The following is a 27,679-nucleotide window of genomic DNA, read 5'->3' as shown; positions in this document are numbered from 1 at the left end:
GCTTTCTTCTCTGCTGGGCAATGCCAAGTGATTTCAGTTGCTTCCATCCCCAAAATGGTGGCATGTGAGAGAAAGTCTCTGATTCTTGTCAGCTTTAAAAGCTTAGAAATGCTCAGGACTTGAATTAAATTCTGCTTCAAAATCAGATATTATTTTAATGGCTTTTCCATTGCTTTTTTCACACATTAGCCCCCAAACATTTTTCATTTATGTTTAGATTTATGGCTCAGAAATACAGTGCCTTTTAGCACTTATCTTCAATCTTTTTTGTGTAGGGAGTCACCTGCCACCATAAACCTTTATCTTCCCCAGTCTGTGACTGCTTCTTATTGCTAAATGAAAAAGTGGCATTTTGTGAGTGCACAAATCATTTGGACAGTTATAAAAATGCATCCAAAAGTGCCTGATTTAAAGAATAACGTTCCATACTTTTGAAAACTCTTGTTAAAATTCAATGTAGATGACCTGATAAATAATTACTTTTAAATTATTCTTCTACAGATACACACGTAAAGGCTCTGCACCACCCCATAGATTTAGGATAGACTCGATATACGTATAAGAACTTGAATTAACTTATGGTGTTCTTCCTGTGTGCAGGATAAAGATTTATCTGGAGTGGCTTTATTTCACAGACAATGAAAATAGGCTGAATTGGATTCAGACGTTCAAATGGCATCTCATCTATCAATCCTTTTGAGGTGTTAAAAGTATTGGAGTGGGACATCTCGATGTAACGTAGCTTCAGTGTCAGTAAATGTTAGATGAAGACAATATCGGCTCTTACAACAATAAGCCAGCTCTTGAGAAAGCTTCATTTTGGCTTAAGAAAGCACAATTCAATGAAGCCGTGGGGCATGCAAAACCCAAAGGTGGTGACTACTGAAGGATCTTTAAAGCATCTCCCTATTTACTAGATCCTATCTTTACTGGCTAAACAGAAATGAAACGATCTGATTTTGCCTCCAGCCAGAGGTGTTTAATGTGTGTAAATCACAGTGAGGTTCTCACAGGAACCTTTTATTCCCCTGCTCCCATTTCAAGCAGAAAAGCCAGACATTGCTCAGTTATTTCACGTTGGAGGGGACAGTGTCAGTCCCACCAGGTAAAAACTTGAAAACCAATGAAGAACAAAGAGAACATGATTTTTCTTATGATCTCTTTTGTGTTTTTCCAAGTATGCGTTTGGTTTTCATACTCAAAGCATAATTTGTATTGTGTTGCAAAGGGGAGGGAGGATGAAATACGCCACGTGGGAAATCTTGAGGACATTTATATATGAATATCTTCAGATCTAGTAAAAAAAAAAAAAAGTTGATTTATACTATTTTTAAAATTGCTTTTACTCTTTAATTTCTGCTCTAAGAAGAACCATCTGGAATTGATTAGGGTTTATTATTTTTCAGTTCTTGTAGCTTCACTGCTTAGGCCGTGTTTATAATGGGGGTTTCATTCCAGGGTTTCTTCTGTCTTTTCTTTCTCCCTCCCTCTATAGAAGTTCAGCAATGTTTATAAAACATCAGCCAACAATCTTACATGAGCTTTTCTTTTGCCTCCTTCCTTATTTTATTGGCCCATATTTTATAAGGCATGGGCTAAGCCAGCGAGACATTAAAGGGAAAGGAGCGAATTTAAGCAGTGAAAAATGAGAAGTTGCTCTTTGGGTACCAAATAAGCCCTAATAACTTGTGTGACCAATGAAGCATGAAGCATATTGGGGAAAAGCATAGAAGAGGCACTAACCTTGCTTGCTGCATGATTTATCTTCCCTGGCAAAGATTCTGCACAAGGCTGAACTATAAATGGGGCATTTTCCAAGCAGGAATTAGACCATCTGGGACATTTTCCAAGCAGCAACACAGATATATATGCAAAACTCTTTTCTTTCTCCACCTGTACCAGGTTTTGTGAGCTCCGCTTTCCTGCCCTGATCCCCATCTCTGCTCCTCCCAGAGCTGAGCAGCTAAATTTGTCAAGCAGAACTCCCTAAAAATATACCTTTGTACTCCAAATCCACTAAGCAATTGATTAAGAAGAAAGCAGAAGCCTGTAATCCTGTCCCAGGGCCCTTCTGATGGTGCAGAAAGCCTAAAGAGATACAGCTAGTGAGGCTGAGATTAAAGTAACCATTGTGTGTGACATTTTCTGAAAGGGCTCATTTCAACATGAAAAATGGCCTTGGGATTATGATAAATGGGGGGTTCTGACATGCACATTCCCCTCTTATAATCGCCTGTGTTCGAGCTGAGATAGCAGATTGTCTGCCTCCTGCAATGGAGCCCCTGTAAAACTCACCTTTTTTCCCAATTGACCTTCAGAGGGGATGATTAATTGCCTGGAGGTAGCCTCTTGTCAGTTACCCTGTGATCTTTGTTCCCTATGTTCAAACCATCTGTGGAGAGCACATACAGGGCTGCTGGTCCATCTCTTAGTCCTTTTCATACTTATTACTGCTGAGAAAGAGCAGGGCCAGGGCTTCAAGGGTCTCGTGCTAAAATTGGCACCTGAGCTCCCAGCTCACTCACAGCAAAGGAGATTTATAGACTCATCCTTCCAGCCTCTTACAATCTTCAGCTGTGAGCAGGGCTCCGGGAATCAAACAAAACCCAAATGCTCTCACATGCCTTGGGATTGTAATAGGTGAGCCATTACTTGTCAGGCTGAGAAGGGTTTGAGAAGCCAGGGAATTATCTGAGCAGCTGTTGTGTTTCCTTTTAACATTTCTGGATCTTAAGCAGGTCATTTGGATTCTGATTAGCTTTTATAAGAGGGGAAGAAACAGACCACAAACCTGCTGGGTGTGTGGTGGCGTGTTCTGCTGTTCTCTATTAGGAGCTGGACAGCATTCACTTTGCTGCTTAGCCAGACACTTGTCACTGATCCCCAGCGTGCTGCCACACATCCTTACAAGAGGTGGGAAGAATTTCTTCAGGCTGTTCTATGAGCTTTTATATACAAATAGATGATTGACTCCTCCAATCCTTTACTTGGGTGTCATAGGTTTTGATTGCTGGCTGAAAACCCCCCCCATGGGCAGAGCTGTCTGATAGTTGCCTGCAAAACACATAAGTCAGGAATCGGTCAGCACCACATCCAGCCTTTTGGTGCGTATTGCTATACCCTGTAACTGAAGGGTCTCAAGTCTTGGTAGGAAAGTGCCTCTTTGAGTGGGAAAACCACCAGAAATTGAGAGAATATTATTAAAAAGTCAAAAATTAAACCATCAGGAGTAAAAATATATGATTTTGTTTAATTCCTACTCCAGAAAACTCTCTAAGGATCTATTTAATGTGAAATTTATGTAAGTGTCTGTGAAACCTGTATAGATTTCAGCACGCTCTTCAATTTCAGCATGTCTTTTGCTGAATAAGGACATTAACTTCTGCTGAATCTTTGTGTAAAATTCTCTCTCGGAAAACTAGAGCTCAGCTTTGAATTCATTAAGAGCAGTAATTTAGGTTTTTGTAATAGAATAAATGAAGGCACGATATGTGTGCAGGAGAATATTACTCTTATTCTATTCTTAATTGATATTAGGCTGTTCTTACCAGGAAGATCATTTATTTAGGCCTGGATAAAAGAGTTGAATAATTGAATTTTTCTCTGCTTTTCATGCCACTGTTTTAGGTCTCGCTGCCATTTTGGGACACTGTCTTCTTGATCTACTTAAAGATGTCCCTGCTTCTTGCAGGGGCATTGGTCTAAATGAGCTTTGAAGATCCGTTCCAACCCAAACTGTCTTATGATTCCTGCATGAGGCATCTGCTTTGTGCACAATGGGGTTTTGCTTTCTGGTTGGAGCCTTGAGATACTATATAGAATCATAGAATTGTTAGTGTTGGAAAGGGCCTAAAGATCATATAAGCAGCTTTATGTAGATGGCAGTCTGATGGCTTTTTCTCATGAAATTCCCATTTGCTTTCCCTATCTGTATCCTCTTTCTTCTCCCATATAGTGGACTGCATGGATCCTACCTGCTCGGGACGAGGCGTGTGCGTGCGAGGAGAGTGTCACTGTTCAGTGGGCTGGGGAGGAACAAACTGTGAGACCCCAAGAGCCACTTGTCTGGACCAATGCTCCGGCCATGGGACCTTCCTCCCGGACACTGGACTCTGCAGCTGCGATCCCAACTGGACTGGACATGATTGCTCAATCGGTAACGTCAGCGGTGACTTACTGCTGGGTTTTGTTTGCTTTAAACTCTGTGAAGCATTCAGGCTTTGATCTGCTATAGAAGTGCTATAAATGTGTTCCAGTAAAGCACATGTAGGCATGACTGGAAGCAGAAATGCCAGAGCTCAACTACATAAATAATTCTGCTTCCATTGCTGAGCGCAGAGTAATATAATAAATAACCCCATTAAAGCCACCTAGGCCTGCTATTGTTCATTATGTTGCGATGAATGTAATTGATGGTCTACATATAACTGCTTGTTCTGGTGTTAGTTCTTGATGAATCCCAGTAGCCACCAAAGGGTCTGGTTTGCTATTTAGGAGATGACTAAATATTCCTTAGGTGGCTGTAAACAAGAAGGAAGAGGTGGCAATCCTTTAGGTCTCATTTCCCTTTGGAATTCAAAGGCTGTGCTTTTCTAGGCTCAGCTAGAGGATGATGAGTGTCATATGAGGTTCAAATAAGACTGTAGCACTGTCCCCTATCAAGTAAATTGTAAGTGGTACTTCTACAGGGTAGAAGTATTTAATAATACAAGCACCTACCAAGAAGATAGATGGTTATGGGCAGTTTTGTGTAGGTTTGGAACTGTAACCTTCCTTCATCTTGGTCAAAACCTGCATCAGGTATCTGAAATGAAGGCTAAAGAAAAAACATTGAGCTCCCTTTTCTTCCAAATGCAGTTAGTTTTTAGAGGCCACACTGAGAAATGCTACAATATGTTAAATACTCAGAACCTACAGAACATAAGTCTTTTGGCTTTTGTGCTCACAAATGAGAGACTACAGCAGGAACACCTTCTTTACCTTGCACAGCTGGGGTAGAACTAGGCCAAAAATCCAGGGCAGCTCGGTATAGGCAATGAAATGAGATTAATTTTGAGCGAAGTGACCAAAAACGCACCTGTTAGGAGGGTGGATACAATAGAAAAATCACATAAACAGCATTTTCACTAAGGAATTACTCTCACGTGTAAAGAAAATCAGGTTAACCCCTTGCGAGCATTTTAAGAGAGTGACTTCCAAGGATGGAGCAATGTGAATAAAGTGGTACAAAGGACATAAAAAGAAAACCTTTTTGACTATCATCATTCAGGTTAGATGTTAGAAAGCTTCTTGGAAACGAAAACTGAATAAACAAAAGAGGAGGCCTATTTGCCTGGGGCTAAAATTAGGCTGATGACAAGTTTTGCAGGTGTAGGGGGGGAAACTATCCAGCATTGATAGGGTAAGTTTAGCGTCAGGCTTTTCCCTTCCCCATGTTGACATCTTCAGTTCCATACTCTATGAGTTCCTTTACAAGACCACCATAAGGGGAAAAGTAGTGTATTTCTAGTGATTCTGCAGCATAGTTCATAATTGAGTCATCACTCTGAGTTTATCCAGAGGTTTGGGGATTGCAGGGATGGATTTGGGAAACTGCTTATTTCTACACACAAACAGAATTCGCTTTCCCTTTGTTAACCTGCAGGTTCCTGTACAGATTATTTATAAGCTTTCCTTATACTGCTTTTATAAATCCATCTAGTGCAAAGTTTCTTTGGCACTGCGAGGTTATTTGAGACAAACTTGAGCATCATTCCAAGACCTTTTTCCTCACTGAGCTGCTTGTAACATTCAGGTTATTGTGCCTCACAGCTAAAACCACAGCTGAGGTAATTTGTAAACTTCCATTTCTAACCCGAACCTTTCCACTGAATTGATGACTTGGTTTGAAAGACAGAGTTACTCACAGGATGCATGGTGCTCTTGCATGATGAAAATAGAGTGAGCAAGCATGTTAGTACATGTAACAATGCACTGCCACGCATACAGCATGGAGATACTGTAGAAGAGGACTAAAGGGGCCAGATTTTCATTGTCCTATGAAGCAGGACCATATAGAAGTATTATTAAATGAATGAGCCAAGTTCTTGCAGAAATCCACCTCAACTCAGCAAAGCAATAGGACCATGTTTAGTCCCAGCAAAAACTCTAGGACTGTGCCTGCGTGGGCTAGTGTCAAGGACAGCCCCTTTCATAAACCACATTGAGATACAGATGCTGAGAAGAGCATAATCATATGGAAACCCAGATTCCATCTTTTAACACCTTCAGATGAAGATTAATGCCTCTCTGAAATCTGTATTCATTTAGAAGGTATCAGTCTGTATGGGATCATAGAATCCCAGGCTGGTTTCGGTTGGAAGCGACCTTAAAGCTCCTCCAGCTCCAACCCTTGCCATGGGCAGGGACCCCTTCCACTAGAGCAGCTTGCTCCAAGCCCCTGTGTCCAACCTGGCCTTGAACACTACCAGGGATGGGGCAGCCACAGCTTATCTGTGTGCCAGCGCCTCACCTCTGTGTGTTGTCATATGTAGAAAGTGAAACCAGACCATCTTTGAACCTTAGACTCAGTCTTTCTAAGCTAAGATTTCACCAGCTTTAGAAGGAACCTTAGAGGAGCACAGATTCCTGATAAACCCTTTAGTTTTCACAAGATAATATTATTACAGAGATTCCTGTTTCCTGTTTATGGTGTCTTTTTTCATTCCACTTAGCCTGTGTCTGCATAGAAAATCTGGGCAATTAAATTTCTTGTGAATTCTACTCTGCACTGCATTACAGGAAGAAGTGATGATATGGAGAAGGGTTTGTTTTATATGTGTAACAGCTACCAGTATATCGGCTGATAGGGCTGAGATATATCTGACACAGGGCTGCTGCTGTACTACCTCAGATTTTCACTCTGGAACAATGCTTCTTAAACATGCTTCACCCCTTCATGCACAGGTCAGTTTCTTAGGATCCTGTTTCCCTCAGTGTGCACTTCTTTTTTGGCAGATCCTTAAGTAGAAAGCAAGTCTTTTGGAGCAAGGTACAGAGGTAAGTCCGGAGGTAACCTGTGCTCAGCAGCAAAAGGGGCATTTTGATTTCTCCATGGGAGAATTAAATCCCTTCCCTTTTGCGTCTTAGTACTGTTGCACAGGCAAATATAAAAGGGTCCTTTATAACCCAGTACAAGAAAGATAATTAAGGAAACACCCATCCTAACCCTGTTTTTCCAGGGTCTGCCATCACAGATCCTCTGTATCCCGGGGTTTTGATGACCTATCTCCCTTCAACTCTTAATAAGCCCTAGCAAAGGGCTTCATTCTCCAAGTTCTGGCAACTCATTACAGGGCAGCTCTCTTAACCTCTTGTTGTCTGAGTATAATGGCAAGAAGGGAATGGCCTGTGCTGCAATGTGAAATTGAACTTAGTATGTGACATAGTCTCATTCTTGACCTATTCAAACTGGACCAGGTATTGCTGGCTAATCAAGAAGCAACAAGCTATGCACTTTAAGACATATTTGCTGAGTGCAAGGAAATGAATAGGTGAGTCAGGTTATTTGAATTTGGGAATGCACTGTTTCCCAGAGGGATCTCCTGATGCATCAGGACAATCCCAGGCATATCGAAACAATATTATGCTTGGATGCAAAATTATTCTTAAAAGAATTAAGTTATCTGGTGTTGCCCTTCTTTCTCCTCAAATTTAAATGAGTGATTTTCACCCTGTTCTGTGCTCGGTAGTTGACATCTTGACATGCATGATATTCACTAGAATCATTGGGAAGCTGATTATACAAAGCAGCAATAGAAATTATGTTCTGTGTATAATAAGTGTACGGACTTTTGCTGGGCAGTTGGCAGTGGTTGTACATTGACCTGCATACAGATAAGGATTCCTTCTCAATCACTCATTTGTAATGACTCACTTTATGCATGGTTGACATCCAGTGCAGTACTTCAGACCCTTAAATGTACACTGGAGAACAGCAGTAATAAGAATAGGACTTTGTATATGGTGGTCCTAAATTGGCAGCTGAGATATAAAATCATGGGCTGTGCTTTTAACGATAGGAGTTGGGGACTGGAAGATGGGATTCAGCAAAGGAATTAGAAGTTTGGACATTTTACTCCACATTTTGAAAAGGCAAAGAGAACAAACCTGACCAGAGACTGGGGCTGGGCTTGATAGACCGTATCTCATGAAATCTGAGAGCTTGATCCTATTTATACCAACATAGAATCCCAGACTGGTTTGGGTTGGAAGGGACCTTAAAGCTCATGGAGTTCCAACCCCTGCCACGGGCACGGACACCTTCCACTAGAGCAGCTTGCTCCAAGCCCCTGTGTCCAACCTGGCCTTGAACACTGCCAGGGATGGGGCAGCCACAGCTTCTCTGGACAAAATTTCATTCCAAATTCATGTTGTGCCCAAGACCAGCAAGACAAAAATCCATCCTTGGAATATGTTCATATAATTCCTTCCTTAAACAATCCTTTTCTTCATTAAGGGGTAAAAATGTTTCTGTAAAAGATGGATGCTACATCAGCTATCATGTGATATCAACTTGTACCTTACTGCAGGCTAGAGCCTTCTTTAATGCCTAAGAACTCATTGATTTGTCTTTTTCTTAGCTTTAAACACATGGGGAAGAGCAAGAGAGCAAAATACCAGGATACAACACATGAAATTGATAAAAATCCATATATTTTAGGTCTTAAGGACCTAAGAAAAAGTTATTTGGCACAGCTTGTAATCAAATGCCACTTGGAATGATCTTCCTTCTGCTTATATCTTGTTTGTCTCAGTACCCTTGCAATATAGTGAGAAAGACTAGTCTGGAGCAATTGAAATTATGGGACCAAAGGGTCTTCAAAGCTCAGCTTCATAAAATACCACCAGAACCCGTTCTGGCTCAGTACTAAATTGCAAAACCTCTCCTGAAGGCCTTAACTTGGTCCTTTAACAGTTGTTGAAGGGCATAACATGTTTTGTACCCGCAGAGATTTCATCCTCAGCCTTACAGAGCCATAACGTGCTGCTCTGTGAACTTGTGATCTTCCCCATTTTATCTCTGTGGCTGTGTGGAGAGAAGATTTCTCTCCGAGGGAACCATCCTGAAACCAGGTCAGGAATAAAGTGCATGCAGCCCAGTGCTGTTACCCAAGGCTATCACAGGCTCTGCTTCGTGAATTGTGAAGGAATAAGCGAACCCAGAGAGTCAACAGTGTTAACAGGAACTATCACAGTGCAAAACATAAAGGTTTTGGTGTAGTTGGCATTGTGAGTGCAGATTTTAGCCTACCCATTGCCAAGATGAACTTATCCTTTAAGGTCTTCTAAGCTTTTTATTAAAAATGCAATAAAAGACTAAAACCAGCCAAAACATTTGAAATAAAAGTATTGAGGGAGGCTTTCATTTGAATACCCTTTTACTCCCTTGCTCTTTGTTTATTGAAAATGCCTATAAGGAGACCCTGGTGCGGTGGAGTAAAAAGGGTAATGGTTGATATAAGTTGTTGTTATTTCTGTGAGGAGTCCAATTCTTCTAAAGTCCAAATATCTTTGTGGTCAGCAAATGGAAAGGGCACACTAAAGGCAGGGAGAAAACTCACAGTAAGACAGAAAATACAACTTATGTTTCAAATAGGGATTGCTACTTCCAATCTGATAGCTAAGAAATCATTCCCTGGCCAACCAGAGATCCCCCAAACTTCTGACAGCTTCAGGATGCATTTAGGATCTTACTTTAAGGCACTTCTCTGCAGCAGTCCATGCAGTCTTGGTCCCATACAATGACCAAGGGAGAGATGAATGGACTGAAAGCTTGTGTTCTAGCTGTCATTTAAACTTGGCCAAAACCAGTGGAAATGGTGATTTCATCAGTCTGGCTTTGACCATTAGATCACAAGATGTTTGGTCTGATTAGGTCATGTCTCAGGCTGAGAATAGCATATGTCCAGTGGTGTAAGAAGCAAATGCTGGTCTTCACTGACCTTTAGGCATAGCTGTGATGAGTAAATCTTCTTCCTCTTATATCAGCTGCACCAGCATCAGTGCACATTGATGGACCCGCTCAATGGCCAATGGATGGACTATTTCATTCCCTATTGGTTTTCTCCAACAATTAGGGCTAATTCCTAGCAAGCCTGTTTTAGTTCAGCATTCCTCCCTATGTCCAAATGTGACCTCAGCAGTTACACCATGAAGTTATATTTGTTTGGATCAATTATGCTTTGTGTTGTGGACTTTACTGACTGAAAACAACAGTGGTGGACTGGACCATGTGGGGTTCATGTTAACTTGGCTAGTTTGAAGAATAGATGTTTCACAGCACCACAACACAATAATATAGTCCACGGTTAAGTGGCTCCCATTAAAACAGAGTGTTTTGAGGGTGGTTAAGCAATTGTATCACTAAAAACTCAAGAGTCTCAGATGACCAAATTCTAGCTAACTCTCTGACTTTTTTTTTTGTATAGAGGAGCCTTAAGAGTCATTACAGTTTCTGGCCTTACATCATGCCAACATGGGGGCTGGGCATCATTTAGCCTCTTCTCTGCAATTACTATCTGTCATGAAATTGCTGCCTTTTAAACAACATTAAGTCACTTCTTTGACATAGTAAGTGTAATCCAGCTGTCACCAAGGATAAAACTACTGTCCTGCAAGAGTGATCAGAACTGGATCTTTACATTCTCTTAAGACATAACCAGTTGAACTTCTGTTTCTTAATACAGAAGCCAGCTGAGAATCTGAAACATTATGGTCATTGCATGGGGTAGGTCATGATTGTAAAGCCATGAAATCAGTGAGTATTTCTGCAGGCTTATAATTACTCTGTGACAGTGGTGCAGCTTCTGAACTGAAGTACCTGGTGTTCAGTAAGTTTGGCCCACCAGTTTGTAACCAGCTCACACTGTGTATACACCTCCACGTTTTGTGAGTCTAGCCCTTGGGTTCTGACTATTCCCTCTTTTATCCAGGATACTGCTGGAATATCAAGGTGGATACTTGTGTGTGGTCAGGCTCTGCCTGTGACCTACCTTAAGTAGGCTGGATCAAGATGGTCCTCTCATACCTCACTCATTTAGCTCAGCAAGGATGCTCTTAGGTTCAATGTCATGGCTTCTCCACTTGAAATCACACAATTCCATGCTATTGTTAGTGAATTGCTCCTGCAAATGTGACCTTAAACTCTAACTGGAGCTCATCGTGATCAGAGTTTCTGCACAGGTTTATTGGATGTTTTCAGCATCATCAAATCATGTTTTCATTCCAATTTAGAATGGCTGAAACGAAATAATAGGAGTCAGTAAAACAGAGTAACAGAAAAAATGAGCCAGCAAAATTAGCACAAGAGCAGTGATTGTCATATTGTGGATTGGTGTCTACTGAAGGCCAGGAATCTCTGATTTAATAAGCTGTCTGAAGTGGATGTGCTGGATTTAGTACAGCCTCTCTTCCCCCTTCCAAGTTGCAAGGTGTTCGTGATCTAAAAGTTATCATCGCAATTTGCACTAATGAGCACCTTCCTGATGATCTTGACAGGTGAAATTTTGAAAGGACTTTGGAAAGAGCTTTGCTTCTGTTCTGTACAAGTGATCCTTCCAGCCTGGTGTTGAGCATACGGACAGCACAGCAGACACAAAGCTTTTGGATCAGCTGCTGCTGCATCCTGTTTGTGTGGATAGACAGGCATATAATAAACTCCTATGGAGCCAGGCTGAGAGCTGGGCTGGTTCAGCCTGGAGAAGAGAAGGCTCCTGAAGGGGAGACCTTAGAGGAGCTCCAGTGCCTAAAGGGGCTGCAGGAAAGCTGGAGAGGGGCTTGGGACAAGGGCCTGTAGGGACAGGCCAAGGGGAATGGCTTGAACCTGCCCGAGGGGAGACTGAGCTGAGCTCTTAGGCAGAAGCTCTTCCCTGTGAGGGTGCTGAGGCGCTGGCACAGGGTGCCCAGAGAAGCTGTGGCTGCCCCATCCCTGGCAGTGTTCAAGGCCAGGTTGGACACAGGGGCTTGGAGCAAGCTGCTCCAGTGGAAGGTGTCCCTGCCTGTGGCAGGGATTGGAACTGGGTGAGCTTTAAGGTCCCTTCCAACCCAAACCAGTCTATGGTTCTATGAAACTGTCCTGGTTCAGGGTGGTATTTAGTTTCCAGCTGGGATTAAACCACAGCAGAAACCATTGTGGCACTGTCTATATAGTAGTGCCAAGCTCTGAGCAGGGGAATCCCAAGCAAATCTAGTTTGGGATTACTGCAACAGACACGTTTGTAAATGCTCTGTTAAATTTATTTTAGACAAAATCAAACTGTATAGAATTGGAAGAGAAGTTAGTTATTTTTAATGGCTGTAAGCACAAGCAAAAGGCTTTTCTAATGTCAAATTATCTCCTTCTTATAGACACAGAAAGGAAATAAAAATTAGTCCAGAGAAGAAGAATCCTTATTAGGAACTTCTTTTAATACATTAGGAATTGTTTCTTCTCTGGGAAGCTTTAACTCCCATCCCAGAAAGCACAGAGATCCAATTAAGCATCAAAGAGAAAAACCTAATCCTGCACATTGGGATATTTGTTTTTATGCAGCAAATCCTAGTGCCAAGCCTGTAGCCGTCAGTCCCTGACATTTGATGTCCTGCCATTCCACAGCAAGAGCCAGTGTAAAATAAAGTTCAGAATAATAAATAAAGGGAAGATTGACACGAGGACAAAAGTAAATCACAGCTATAGAAGAGATTCTTTAGACGCCGTGTGATGGTCAGTTCCAAGCATTTAAAGCAAGAATGAAAATAGGGTATAAATATTGTAGAAACTACAGGCTGGTAAAAGGCAGCAGACCCGTTTAATGGAATTTCATCTCCCTGAGTTATAGCTTTTCAGACAGGAGCTGGAAAACCTTTATGCAAATCTGAAGCGAGCTGAAATTGCACTCAGAAGAGAGATTTCTTTTGACAGACATCCCAATTGTACCACTGTACATAGTGCAGCTGCACAGATTGGGTGAGAGCTGTGATCCATTAGCACAGGGATTGCTAATGACTGCTCCTGTTCTTCCTGTTCCTATTTCTAGCAAGAACTCCCAAGAGTCCCATTGTGTAGGTGCTGTATGTTTACAGAGTAAGAGGCTCAGCCATACATCAGTTGAAGTATTTTACTCTACCTAACTCCTTCCTTACTCATTTGAGAGATGGAAAGTGAGTTGAGGGCAGTTATGGGACAGACCTCCTGGATCTGCTCAGCAGCTGCTCTGTGAACATTTCATCTCCATCTGCATTCCTGATCTGAACCTCCAGAGAGAGATGAGATCCAGCAGAGGATTTGCAGAAGCCTTTCAGTTAAACACAAAGCTGCTTATGCAAGCAAAGAACTCAACAGCAGAAGGAAAAGGGGGGAAAGGGCTGAGGTGGGGTTAATCTTTTGTGTCTAGTTGAGGGCCAGAGATGGGTGCTTTCGTTTATTAGGGATTTCCACTAACTCCTCTCCTAGCTATAGGCAGCTCAGCCAGCTCAACCGCATAGAGTGAAAACTCTCTCCTCTTCTGTCATGCACATGTTTTATGCCTCCTTTGCACATACCCATCCTTTTCTGCAAGTGCAGAGTTGTCCCTTCTGCACATGTATTGAAGACCTCTACTCAGTTGTCCTTCTGCAAAGCCTGGGAACATCAGAAATAGGCCAACTGAGGCATTGTAACAGGGTCATGCTGTAATGCGGGATATGCATTCCCCAGTGCAGTCACTCTGGGATGCTCCTTAGGACTTCAGGTTCAGTAGGTGAAAACTCAGGTGTCCTGTCATAGGATCAGAGAATCACAGGTTGGAAGGGACCTCAAGGATCATCTGGTCCAACCTTTCCTGGGAAAGCATGACCTAGACTGGATGGCCCACCACCCTGTCCAGCCCAATCTTAACACTGGGAAGTCACCACTTCCCTGGGGAGCTTATTCCAATGACTGGTTCTCATTGGGAAAAATTTGCATCTTGTGCAAAACTGGAATCTCCCCAGGAATAAATTATACCCATTACCTGTCTTTTCCATGTAACTCCTTGTAAAAAGAGAGCCTCCATCTTCTCCATAGCCACCCTATAAATACTGGACCAAGTCGTGAGTCACATTTCAAAACCATCGTTGAAGGTCAGTGTCCATCCTGCTGACGATAGCAAAGCTGATGGATTCCTTTTCAGTCCCTGGAGAGCATCCTTTTATCTTGATTTCCTCATCCATAGGAAGAAAATAAGTAACTATTACCTTTCAGAGATACTCAGTTTGCTGAGCTATATAATATGCATTGAGATCCTTGTGTGGAGTGGACCGTTGTCTCAGTACCAGACAGTTGATTACACTCCTAAAAGCAAACAGGTTTTATATTTATTGACATAAATAATAATAATAATAATTTCTACATTATTAATATTTGCATAATTCATGCCTGGTTTAAAATAGGCAAACAAATTACTTGTATAAAGGCATTAAATTATGGAGACCTTCCTTTTAGGGTGTGATCTCTGATGGCAAAAACACATGACACTGACACAAGTTGTACAACCATTCCCCAATCTCCACTGAAACAGGGTGGTTTTCAGAGGATTTTGTGCTACGGATTTGTTACTGACAAGCACAGCAAGTTCAGAACTCACCTTTCAGCTTTTGTCTTGCTCCAGGGTTGAACCTTTCCTTAGAACACATGTAAAAAGGATGGGTTTAAAAACTAATGAGCTTTATGTCTTCCTCAGTTCCAGCAGAGGAGTTCATGTGTCACTACTTACGAGTTATCAAATCACATAAATGCGTTTCATAACACTGCAAAAATGTCTTTTATTATGAATGTATTTAGCACTTTGCTGCTATCTAAATCATCCCAATCATGAACCTTCTGGGTTTTCCATCCATATCTTTATATTAGATGATTTCCCCAGACATTTCCCATAGCTTGCCTTCTAAAGCAAATTCAGGCGGCGAAAACAAGGCTTTAGCTCCTCACCAGCCTCAGCTTTTCAGCTCTGTGCAGTCCCTCTTTCCTTGCTTATTTTCCTCTAAGATCTGTCTGAGGCTGGAAAGTGCCTCAGATGAAGCGACTTGAAATGGGAAACCCTCAGTTAAGACAGATTGTTAATTATTAAATTCTCTATGAATATGCTGAAGGTCACTGGAACTGCCCCAGTTTTCAGGAACCTCTCAGCAACCTCACCTGCTCTTATATTTTAGCACTAAATCCATATTTATTAAAGGATTTAGCAGGCAGGTCAGAAGCAGCTAAATCTCTGCTTCTGCATCACATGAATGCTAAAGGGAAACGTTCATCTGCATTGCTCTCCTCTAAGCTGGAAAGCTTTAAACTGTTGTCAAGCCAATTTTAGGATTTTCGGGGGATAGGGGTAAACATGTAAAAATGGATTTGCCATAAATGAAGCACAAATTGACATCATTATCCCTTTCCCAACCCAATTCTTTAATGCTATGTGAATATAATAGGAGATTCTGGTTTAGGCCACTTCCTATGTTGCCAGCTACCGTGTCTGTTACATCAATTAAAGAGGGCCACAAACAAAGCGTTACACTGGTGGCTAGTGTTTGATAGGTTTCTTTTCCCTCTTCTGGAATATCAAAGGCAATATAGCAGACTCTTTCTTCTCAAGGGGACAGATTTGGGGCAGGTTTTAGTAGGATATGCAAAAAAAAAGGAAGAGAAAGAAAGAATCAGGTACAAGGGGTTTATTTGTATGAGTAATTGCTTTGGTATTCTCACCTCTAAAGTGCTCTTAATGGACTGTGACCTCGTTACACCTGGCACAGAGCAAACACAGGACAGAAAGGGTAATCTTGGCCTAGGATAGTTTAGATTCTTAAGCAGTAAGTGGCAAGAAAACAGACAGAAATGTGCTGGTGGAGGTGGAATATAACAACACAGTGTAACATGAAGAAGTTAAGGTACATAAACAGCTACAAACAAGATTTTGGGTAGGTTTCATGGGGATTAAGAATTTTAAGAGAGTCTGATGCAACCTTTACAGACCAAAGGGAAATCTCTCCTCAGATCATGAGGAGATAATGAAAACCAAAAGCCATTTCCCTAAGAAACTAGCCAGCAGTCAGCTGAGGCTGGTCCCAAGGGCTGGGTCCCCATTAGGAGTGAGCGGTGATGGAATAGAGCAGGTCCTGAAACCGATGAGGAATCACTTCTATTTGGATTATTTGCATGAAAATTAACCAGAATCCTGTTAAAATGGCATTATCTTTTTATAAGGATAATATTAATGATGCATTTGAGATGGGTGAATCACCCAAAACTCAACAGTACCTTGAGTACAGGCTGCTCCAGGAGTTCTCTATGTGAGGTAAATCACCTCTGGAACCACTTTTTTTTCCTCCTTGACCCAGGGCAACTGGGCTCAATATACTTCTTCATAGGTAAGAGTGGGATGAAAAGAGGCAGTGGAAGACACCAATCCAGACATGGTGAAAACCCAGATGGTAGAGCAGAAATGAGCTCAATTCCTTAGTTAAAACTGTGCATCCACGAATCAGTTGACATTGAAGCCTTGGGTGCCATGGTTTAGCGTGAGGTGTCCCTGCTCATGCCAGTGGGATTGGAACTGAATGATCTTAAGGTCCTTTCCAACCATAACTATTCTATGATTCATATCCAAGAGTGCCCTCTGCTATGTGCAAGTGTCAGGGAGGAAAATACAGGGTATTTACTCAAAGTCCAGGAATTTCCCACAGAGCTGGAGGGTCTGGTTGTAACTTCTGAGGACAATAAACCTCATATTAACACTTAGAACTGAGCACCAGATTTGCTCAGAAGATCCCCTTCCTTCATGGAATTACAGGTAGCCTTGAGAGCTGCACGGTGAGAGGTAGTAAAGCACAGTGCACCTCTAAGAAGGGATAAGGAATGGCTGAGCTGTTCATGCAAACAGTGGAAGAGATTAAAGATGAAAGGAAATATTTAGTCACCTTTTGGGAACAGCTGGTGTGAAAATATTTACCAGGCAGGTTCCTTTATGCACAAGCACAGCATTCGAACTAAGCTTAAATAGGCTGGAGCAATATAATGCAGCTGGCCAGGCTGTGAATACTGTAATAGGAGAATTAAAAGCTTTCCTTCTCATTTGCTCACGCAGCTCAGATGGGAGCTAATCATGTCCTCTGATTTCAACAACAGAATGGGGAAATGTACCAAGGCAAAAATGCAGCTTGTCATAAGACAAGAGGTGGCAAATTCTGTCCCTGGCACTGAATGAGGACGGAACGATTCACCTGCCCTTTTCTGTAAATCAGCCTTAAATCGTCTTGAACTGCCCGAAAAGAGCTGTATTTAAGTGGAAACTCAATCTGAAATCCATTCTGATCATTTCTTTGAGTGCCAGCAGTAAAGTAAAAGCTACTCTGACTATTTAATCACCCATTAGAAACCTGTGAGTGTTTAAGAGCACCATGTTATAATGGGCCAGGGCGTGCAGCAGGATGTGTGCTGTAAGGCTATTTAAATTGTATGGTACCCATCTATCTTTAAACTGGCAGCTAAATGGAAGATTTAGATTTGAGAGTTCCTGGCTCCTGCTTCCCTGTCAGAAATAATTAAACTACATTTTAGGGAGACTGTCGTAAGTAGTTTGCTTCACAAGTGTTTTTCACAGCTGAGGGTCTTTATTACAGCTCTTGAGGCCTGGGAATCCAAACCACTTTACTATCCATTATATATGAATTATACATTCATAACCTGGAGGCTGCACTCTCTTGCCTAGCCAGTGGTATGGCTGGGGTCTCAGCTGGGTGGGAGATGAAGCCCCAAATGGTCCCAGTGTTCTGGGTTAGCCAAAGCTCTGTTGGGTTTAGATCATGCAGGGCATGTCCCTTGACTATGTATGCAAAACTGCTCCTTGGCAGTATGTTGTCTGAGGAATATTGCAGTTGAGATGTAAATGTCCCAGGGGGTTTCCATCCCTTTTCACAGGAGTGACTCCACAGAGATTCTGCCTTTCAGAAAGTGCTTTCTTTTCTCTTTTTTTCCTGTTTTTAAATGTCACTCCATTATCCTCCTTTCACACCTTTAAATAACTCCAAGAAGGCTTCTGACTCTCTCTCAAAATACCCTCCTTTTTGTCTTTTGCCTCCACCACCAACCTGTGGTTGACCTCCTATGAGCTGCATCTACCTATCTTACAGACAGGACACAAGACTGGCCATCTGGACATCAAGGAGGTCCTGAGCCTGTAGCCCCATTGACTTCTTTATGCCTTTTTTACTTTACCTGCAAGGTTCTGCACCTAGGCTGGGGCAACCCCAGGCAGCATCAGTACAGGCTGGGGGAAGAGGTGTCAAATTCAACACATGAATAAAGGATGGAAACCAATAAGCAGAGGAGTGGTTTCAGTCCAACATTTGAGTTGCCCTATGGTGAAAGACTGCTAGGAAGCATCATAGGCTACAGCAACTCCTTACTAGTTTGGGCTAGGGGTAATGAGCACGCGTGGCTGGGCTCCTTATGTTCATAGCAGGCACTGTAGTATGGTTTTACCTCCCTCACATCTAGGAGCTGTGAAAATCTCTGTCTTGATGCCAGATGCAAAGTAAAAACTTCTGAGAGCAACTCAAGAGTCCTTCCTTGGTCATGTCTTAATTGTTTGATAGTGTAATTTCAGCACAACTTACATTAGATCCTGTTCTTTTTTGGCAGCAAGTGGTATCTGCACATCCTTGCACCTCAGTTTAAGCACCCAAAGTGCCCAAATGCTTTTTCAGGTTTGACTCTAAATGGGACAGACAAGATCCTGAGTGTCCTAAGCATATTTGTGCTCCCAAGTTTGTTCATTAGAAATTTAAATACATAGGGCTAAATGTTTGAGAGGGTTTGGTAACATCTGAGACACTGCAACAAATGGGGTTCAACTGGAAACAGCTCCACTACCCTGAGCTGCAGAGTAAGCAGGAAGTAGATGTGTTCCTGTCTCTTTGGGGTAATAAGATATTTTCTAGGTATGCAAAGCTTTACTATTAGTATTATCCTAGTTACTAGGATAGTAAAGAACTAAGGAACTCTCCCTCATCCTTGGAGGCAAGAATCCATTTCCTCATAAAGGGTGAAGACCTTGCAGCTCTCTTCTATGGTGCAAAACCTTCCTTCTGGAGCTGAAGTGGATGTTCCAGCCCTGTATGAAGAGCATGTAAAAGTCCCCAAAGAGCCCAAGCTTCCTGTTCCTGGTGGTGTTAATTAGCAAAAGACTAAATACAGCTTGAGTAAGGCTGAATTTCAGTCAGGTGTGATGCTAATGCAGGCTGAGTAGTTCTGAATATTTTATGTGCAGTCAGTGACCCGGAGTAAATGTCTTGTATAATACCAGTTCCCCCTCCACCCCAAGCCTCTGAATCCTGCACTTAATATGCTCAAAGGCAAAAAGAGAGGCACTGGAGATGGGTTGGTGCCTGAGATATTCATTCTGGAGGTATATAATGGGGGGAAAGGGAGAAAATGCACTCTGCAGAGTACCCCGGTACCTCTTGTTGGGCTTCCAGCCCAGCCCTGCTCAGCATGTCTTCTATACACATCTTGTCTCCACTCTCCCCAAGGGGAACTGTGTCCCTACCCTGTAAAATCTATGAAATGGCTCAGTCAGGCAGAAGACTTGAGTCCAAAACATTCAGGAAAGGTCAATCACATTTAGAAGCATCAGGCACAGGGAAGAGGAAAGACCCGATGGTCTGAAATACAGTCTGAAGTGCCTGTCTTCTGAGGACAGTGCAGTCATGGTTTATAAGAAGCCGAAGGTGAGCAGTCAGGGGATGAGCCTGGAGAAGATTCATTTCACTTCCTATGAGTGTAACACCACATCAGTATTTGGTTTCATTTTTATCCTTGAAATCAGCCCTGTATAGTAACGGTGGTAACAGGCACTTTAACACCTGCCTCATGGGTACCTGTTCTCCACCAAGTCTCACTTTTTCCACATGAATACAGTGCAGATGAAAACACGGAAGTCTCCCAAATTTATGCCAACCACAGCCAAAAGCCTAGTGCTTAGCAAAAAATATGATGCACAGCTGTGTCCTCATGTCCGCTGGGGCTTATGGATGGTGGGAAGAGCAGCACCCCTGAAAAGCTGGTGTGAAATGAGTGGTTCAGGGCTGCTGAATGAATGAACATCAAAGGTATCAGCAAGAGCAGTTTTAATATGATTTAAAATATTGATATATGATATAGCTGCCAGAGGGGACATTGAGATTGGATATTAGGCAGCAGCTCTTCCTTGTGAGGGTGCTGAGGCACTGGCACAGGGTGCCCAGAGAAGCTGTGGCTGCCCCATCCCTGGCAGTGTTCAAGGCCAGGTTGGACACGGGGGCTTGGAGCAAGCTGCTCTAGTGGAAGGTGTCCCTGCCTGTGGCAGGGGTTGGACCTGGATGAGCTTTAAGGTCCCTTCCAACCCAAACCAGTCTGGGATTTTATATTCTATAATAAATGATTTATATAGAGACCAAAGGTGAAAAGGGTAAGGGAGACCCTCCCATTGAGTGATGAATTTCAGAGTGGACCCCCACTTGACAGAGCCTAGGTGCTGCTGAATCCAATCTTAGTCTCAGCTAATCATGCATACCTGTGTCCCATGCCCAGTGGGGCTCACAGAGGGTATGAAAGCCAGTACCTCTGAAAAGGCAATGTCCTTTAGCTCTTCTCTTTTATAGGAGGTAAGTACTGAAATATCCAGCTGTAATTCCATGCTTCTGTTAACTCCAATAAGACTTCAGAACAAACACCATCCTATCAACTCCAGTGTGTAGCCCACAAAAAGAGCAGGGTGGTACCGCCATGTACCTGAGGGAGGATTTTTAATGGGTGATAGGAGAACAGGGACATTGCAGATGTGCAGACTCAGTAGAAATAGAAGTATTCTGTATTGAAAGAAGCAGGGGTTTAATGAATCCCATCCCCAGAACTGTGGCTTAACAAGCCCTGAACAGGCTTTGCCAACACTCAACTTTAGCATCAGTAGTTTTTATCAGCACATTGTTTCCACACTTAACCAGATTTTAATTAAATGTGGCTTTTGTTCTGCTTATTTCCTCCTTGGATTTGATGATCACAAAAGCTCAAGGAGTGCCAGAGAATTAGAAAGCAAATAGGAGGATCAATCACAGCAGACCTCTGCAATCCATGTCCTTCTCTTTTTTATTGTAATATACTTACTAGATTCTTATTGTCAGGAAGGATTAGTGTTGAGAGCTCCAGGAATTCCTTTCATTGCCCCATAAGGCGAGGTAGTGAAGTGTGGCTGTTTTCCTTAACAATAACACTCTGGATTTTCCCCCCTTTTCCCTTCTCTCCACCCATATCCCCTCCTCTCTCTTCTCTCCTCTCCCACAGAGATCTGTGCAGCGGACTGCGGAGGACATGGCATTTGTGTCGGAGGCACCTGCCGCTGCGAGGAGGGATGGATGGGCACAGCCTGCGACCAGCGAGCATGTCACCCACGCTGCAATGAGCACGGGACATGCCGGGATGGCAAGTGTGAATGCAGCCCGGGCTGGAACGGAGAGCACTGCACTATTGGTAGGGAGAAAGAAAAACCGACTCCTTTTCAAAGTGTAACTGATGCTCAGGGAGGAGAAAAGGTGCATGCTGAATTGAATATGTGTGACTTAGTGCAGCATGAGCACCTTTGTCCTTGGATTTCCAGTTCTGACATCATACATTTCCATGTGGGAACAAGGCAAAATGTCCTTTCATTTGTTGATGACGTGGCTATATAGATATATTTGATTGTCAGACATGAAGTACACCTCTGCAGTGTTTGGTCTCATAGAGACGAGCTGTCAAATGTCACCTGGATGCTTTTAAACACATCCCACTTTGCCTCTTTCAAAAGGTCTTTCTGTGGCCTCTAAGACTTCTCTCTGCTATGGTGACAGCATTTTCAGACTCATGCATCTGATTTAAAGTTTTCTTCCCTTTTATTTGCTCCATGATTTGCACTGCCACTTTGCTTGCCAGTACAAAAGAGGAAACTGTAGTCAGATGACTTCTGGCTGGTATTTAACTCTGTCTTGCTTATCCCTTGTCTGCTTGGCTGCCTTTCTAACCATTTCATTTCCTTCTCCCTTTAGTTCTGTATTCCTCATGCACCTGCACTTATCTTGAGCTCTTGGTGACATGCCTGTTATTAGTATTCATAAGGTGCCACCAATATGCCTCAAATAATGCAAGGAGGTGCATCTCCTATGTTAATCGATTTGCAGCATCATTAATGAGCTGGCTTGGCTTTACCTTCCTCCTTCATCTCACTTAACAACTTGATGCATTTTCACGTCTTTCTTTTCCTGACTTTCATGCATTCAGCCCCTTAAGTCCCCATTCCGTAGTCATACTATAACATCAGTAGCATTAAAACTCCCCAGACACCATTTATTATGTGTTAATGGCAAACTAATTAGTGAATCCACTTCTACTCTCCATAATGCCTCTGTGCACCTGAAAAATAGCAGTTAACTTGAGAAGAGTGAGAATTCTCCTTTGGTCATTTTGGCTTAATCAATTTTATTTAAAGATAAGGAAATTTACCACTATGTTGCTTTCATTCTGCCATGATACATATAAATCACACCACATCAAAATTAACCACTAGCAATACCTGGGTGAATGTCCACATAGTCATCCGTGTGGATTATCAACTTAGTTACATGTAGACATCCCTTTGCTTGAGCACCAGATAAGTTTTCACGCACACACATGCACACAGACAGGAAATGGAGCCTGATCACAATATGTTAATTCCATCATTAGGGTAATGATACGCACCATATCTGTGGCTCAGTTCTACTTATCATTTATTTATGCTAATATCACCCTACCACATTATGGCCTCCACATGCATCCCGTAATGAAAAATATCTAGCTCTTAAAACTTCCTTTGTCTCATTAGATACTACATTCTGCTTTCTTTGCTATGGCCCTCACAGCTTTCATTTCTTTTCATGTGGAAGGGATTAAAAACACCCTCTCTTCAATGACTTCAAAACGAAAAGAGCAGTCCTGTGTTAATTACAATCCCGTGTTTCTAGAATATTATTTTATAGCCTTTTGTTCAAGCACTTTGATTTGGGAAGCAACACAGATTCGTGAAAAGGTTTTAACAGACAGAAAAAGGCTCCAAATTCCAGGGGACAATTTGATGTGAAAGTCATTTCTTCACAAAAAGAAGCCTGATTCATACCCTCAGTGCCATTTTATTAGTTCTGCTGCAAAACCAACATGTTGCTAGTTCAGTACATGATGTTTCTCCAGACATCTGATACGCCCAGGCTGTTTGCACAAAACAACATTTTATCCTTCATCGTCATTCACTTTACCCCATTATTTGCAGTGTTCCTCACTTTAAGTAAGAAGAGCCCATGTTATCATGGGAAACGCCAGCACTGCAATGCAGTCAGCATCGAGATTTAGCTGGTGCACACTATCATTTGGTGTGGTGCCACCTTCCTGTTGCAGTGCTGCCTTGGTACAGGAATCCTTCTTTAATACTTAAAGTGAAGGAGCAATTCCATTTCTTTTCACTTCCCTCCACTCCTCATCTTCTTGCATGGTGATTGAGCAACAGATTTTTCCATAGTCTCATGCCTCTGAAGCTGCAAACAGTATTTCCTCCAGAAGATTTCATTGATAAATGTGTGGAATGTAAAGGAGATTTGGCAAAGTCATAAATATCCAAGAAAATTGAATAGCTTTAGCAGGAGTAATAAGCTAATTATATTGGCACAGATGAAAGGACATTGACTTGGAATTACATTAAGTATGTGGAAAGCATTCCCCTTGTCCGTGTGTAACTTCCTTGCATGGCAACTTGTTCTGTTGACAGTAATGTCTATGTCATGGCCCGGTTTGCTTTAGCACTGACAAGCATAAAACCCCGTTGCTGAAGTGATGCTTTAACAACATTGCCATGTGTACAGGTAACATGGTAGAAATGGATGATACAAGTAAAAGACACTTCTTCCATTTCCTGCTGAGCATGTTTGAGAGTAAGAAATCCTTTTTGTTTTATAGGCTATAGGAGGCTCTTTCTTAACAGTGTTCAAGGGAATTCTGATCCCAATGGATTAATTTTGCTTGCTCATGGAAAGATTCGTGTCACCAAGTACACTAGCTTGACTGCTCACATTCAGGGATTTCATTAGAAGAACCCTAGCTAATTCCCAGCCAAGAAATCGATGCAGAAGCTTGCGTTCATCATCCTAATTCAGCAAGCTTAACACATCCAGGCAAAAGAGTAGAACAGAAAGCTGATTATTTAACTGCAGGAATCCTGAAGAATGGTTCAATTGATTTACTCTGATTTCTTAGAGGAAGAAAGCCCCAAACATGACAACGACCACAATTGCAACAGACCTATGATGGGCTCTCCAGCAGTCCCCAGTTAGAAACATTGCAAGAATTCAGCTTTCTCCTATTGTGGACCAAACCACAGCGAGGGAGAATAGTGGGGTTTAGGAGCATTGAGTTTAAAGATGAAATGAACCCTCTTACTGTGGGTTCTGAAAAGCCAAATTACAATTTAGCTCCATGGTAGGCTGCTCTATGGAATTGATTGACAGGCAGCACCACAGGAAATTTCCTGGGTTTAATGGACAATGGCAGTGGTATGTGAATCTCTCTGTATGATATTTTACCAGCAACAAGCCTTAATTCTTTGATTCATATTAGGGTTATTTAGCAAAACAATGACAGAGAGGGCTTCCCTGTGTGCTGGAGTTGGGATGTCCATCATCCTTGAGCATCCTGCGCACAAGACCAAAGCCATCACTTGAAGTTCAGGTGCTGCACCTCAGTACTGCAGAGTCTCTAGAGCTCTGAGGGACCAGCAGTTACTTCTCCAAACACACAACAGCCTACCTAACAGGATTTTCAGAGCACCTCAGTGCCTAATTCCCATTGATCTCCTCAAAGGCTATGTGCTTAATTCCTTCTGAAAATCTGGGCCTGGCACTGCTTGTGTGTGGAATAACAAGTGCCTAGAGAGGCAGCCTGACCCACATGAGCTTCTGCTTATGATGCCATGGGGCTGTTTGGTGTTCTCCTTAGCAAAATTCTGGGGTTTGAGACATTTGCCCCTCTAAGTTTGCCTTTCATCAGCCTTCTTGAATAAGTAACTGGCTGGGTTGTGTTCAGTGCCTCTTGGTTTCTGCTGGAGCGGCTGGAATGCAAACAAGGCACAGTACAGGTGGATCCTGGTCTCTTTTCCCCAGCTTTCCAACACATCCATAAAGCAGCTCAGTCCATGTGCAGCCCAATGTGGAATAAGCCCACCAGTGTCTGGAGAAGGTTCTTGCTGCCCAACAGAGCAGATAGTCAGCTCTTCGCAGTGCTCAGCCACATCCACAGCAGAAGCTGATCTGTGTTTGACTCCCTGGCACCCACCCTTCCTAGTTCAGATGCGTGCCTTTGGGAAGAGCCATGGGAAGAGCCAAGAGAGTGCCACAGCTGTAGCAGCCAGTGGAAAATACGTGTTTGGCTCCCTGGCACCCACCCTTCCTAGTTCAGATGCGTGCCTTTGGGAAGAGCCATGGGAAGAGCCAAGAGAGTGCCACAGCTGTAGCAGCCAGTGGAAAATACGTGCTTGGTGCTTCCTTCCAGCATGATTTTGCATCAAGCTGAAGGCAATCTGGCCTTTAGTAGTTGGACAGCATATTTGACAGTAAATATTAGAGGTGAACTTCAAAGACAGGCTTTTCCCCTGTGGCATGAAAGTCTTCTGCCATCAGTGGTTCTGTGATGAATGGCTACTGTCTCCTCTCCTTCATATCTGTGTGATTGCAGTTTAACTCCAGGGATTTCACTGAATCTTTGTCCACTTCACCCCATGGGGAAGACAAAGAGAAAAAGAATAGTTAGAAAGTGAAGGAAGAGAGTGTGATGGGGTAGAAGTCCCCAGCACATCCCTCTTCTCCCTTCCCTCCCTTCCTCTCTGTGAGCCAAGAGAAATGCTCATTTTGCCCTTCACAAGGACTTTCAGGCCAAGCAAACCAGGTTAGCTCAGGCTGCTGAAATGGGAGGGCTTTCAGGCTGAAAATGCTCATAGGTGCTCCCCCCATAGCAGGTCTGAAGAGTCAACGCGGACTAGTGGAAGGTGTCCCTGCCCATGGCAGGGGTTGGAACTGGATGAGCTTTAAGGTCCTTTCCAACCCAAAGCATTCTATGACAGTGGCTTCTAGGAGAGGGGTGGTGATATGAAGCAGTGCCTTCAAGTGCAGGGAGCACCTTAGAAAAGCAGCTTTCCTTCTGAGCCCCAATATGTCCTACATCCTTTCCAAAGGAGTATCTGTAGATAATTCAAGGCCAGGTTGGACACAGGGGCTTGGAGCAAGCTGCTCTAGTGGAAAGTGTCCTTGCCCATGGCAGGGGATTGGAACTGCATGAGCTTTAAGGTCCCTTCCAACCCAAACCATTCTGTGATACCGTGATAGTAATGACAGAAGTATAACATGGGAGCAAGACTGCATGTGTAGAGAAGAGCGATTCATGCTACCATGGAATATTCCACAGAAGGTCCCCATTATTTTTCAGATTACAAAAGAGCTTGACATATAACTAACACATCTGGTTGGCAGCTGCCTCCGCTGCTGGTATCTGCACCATGACTACTGCCCAAGCTTACAGGTTGGGCTGCTGTGGATATCAGAACCCAAAAGACACATCCCCATGCTGGTGGCTGAAGCCAAGTGGATGGTGATGCTCTGCATCCTGCATCGCTACTGCTACACCAGGGTGATGAGTTAATCTCATTCCCAAACTTCATAACTGCCCTGCACTAGATTAGCTCTGATCCTCCAAGCCCTTTCCATTTGCTACAATAGTGCTTTGGTGGATCTGTTAGATTCACAGGATGGGAATATCATTCCTGCCAGGACTGTGACCTCAGGTGGGCAGTCTGAATCTCAAACAAAAACCTCTTCAGGAGGGTTCCCGGCACCACTGAGAGAGAGATTCCAGGGAGCAGACAAGAGAGCAAGGGATGTAACATTTAAACAGGTAATGAAAGAGAGAAATGCAACGCTTGGAGCTTCTCATTTATTAATAGAGCCCAGATGCTGCTAGGACAGAGTGCCGCCTGCAGGCATGTCTGAGGGCTCTCCGAGGCAGGAATCCTGGCTTCTGTTCATGTCTTTGCCACCAACTTTCTCTTTGACCCCAGAAAATCAATTAGAAGGTGGTTATCCAAATGAATGTTCCATGGGAATTGGGCACATGACTGCTCCCACCACATATATAGCTATCATTTTTCTTTCTTTAGCCCTCCTTGGAATGACTGTATTAATACTTCCCTATGTGGTAGAGCTGCCGTGAGGTTAATTTCATATTTGGGAAGTAATTTGATCTGGGGCTAGAGGATGCTGGATAAATGCAATGTGTTACCATTAGGAAGATCCAGGGAAAAACCTTTCCCAGCCTAGTAAGATCACAGAGCTGTGTGGACTGATATGAGACAGTCAGGTGAGGTGGAGCACTTCCAAACGACTCTGGTTTTGCTGATGAAACAAAAAGCAGTAAAACAGAGGCAGAGCACTATAATATTCTGCCATATATATATTTATGCATATATATAGCATATATATAAGCACATAAGTATATATCTAAAGCTTTCCTGTTTCTCTTCCTGACCTTACCGAGCAAAGATGACCGGATGCCTAAACGCAGCCTCCCTGAGCT

General features: G+C 42.8%; 1 protein-coding gene across 12 annotated transcripts in view; it reads left to right on the top strand.

Annotated features, from left to right (window-relative positions):
* The window catches only part of TENM4 (teneurin transmembrane protein 4), a 755,206-nt gene that overhangs the window by 603,302 nt on the left and 124,225 nt on the right, over positions 1–27,679 (top strand). For all 12 annotated transcript variants that reach the window (XM_061343269.1, XM_061343268.1, XM_061343271.1 and 9 more), the window contains 2 exons: positions 3,956–4,156; positions 21,344–21,529. In XM_061343269.1, the coding sequence (XP_061199253.1) occupies positions 3,956–4,156; positions 21,344–21,529 (387 nt within the window). The remainder of the gene's footprint in view (positions 1–3,955; positions 4,157–21,343; positions 21,530–27,679) is intronic.

This window comes from Neopsephotus bourkii, unplaced genomic scaffold (assembly GCF_033783945.1).
Source record: "Neopsephotus bourkii isolate Nb327-2 ecotype Australia unplaced genomic scaffold, CSIRO-AGI_Nbou_v1 NB_1825, whole genome shotgun sequence".
Classification (NCBI taxonomy): Eukaryota; Metazoa; Chordata; class Aves; order Psittaciformes; family Psittacidae; genus Neopsephotus; species Neopsephotus bourkii.
The sequence above is the reverse complement of the archived record's forward strand: the minus strand, read 5'-3'. Positions and strand labels throughout refer to the sequence as shown.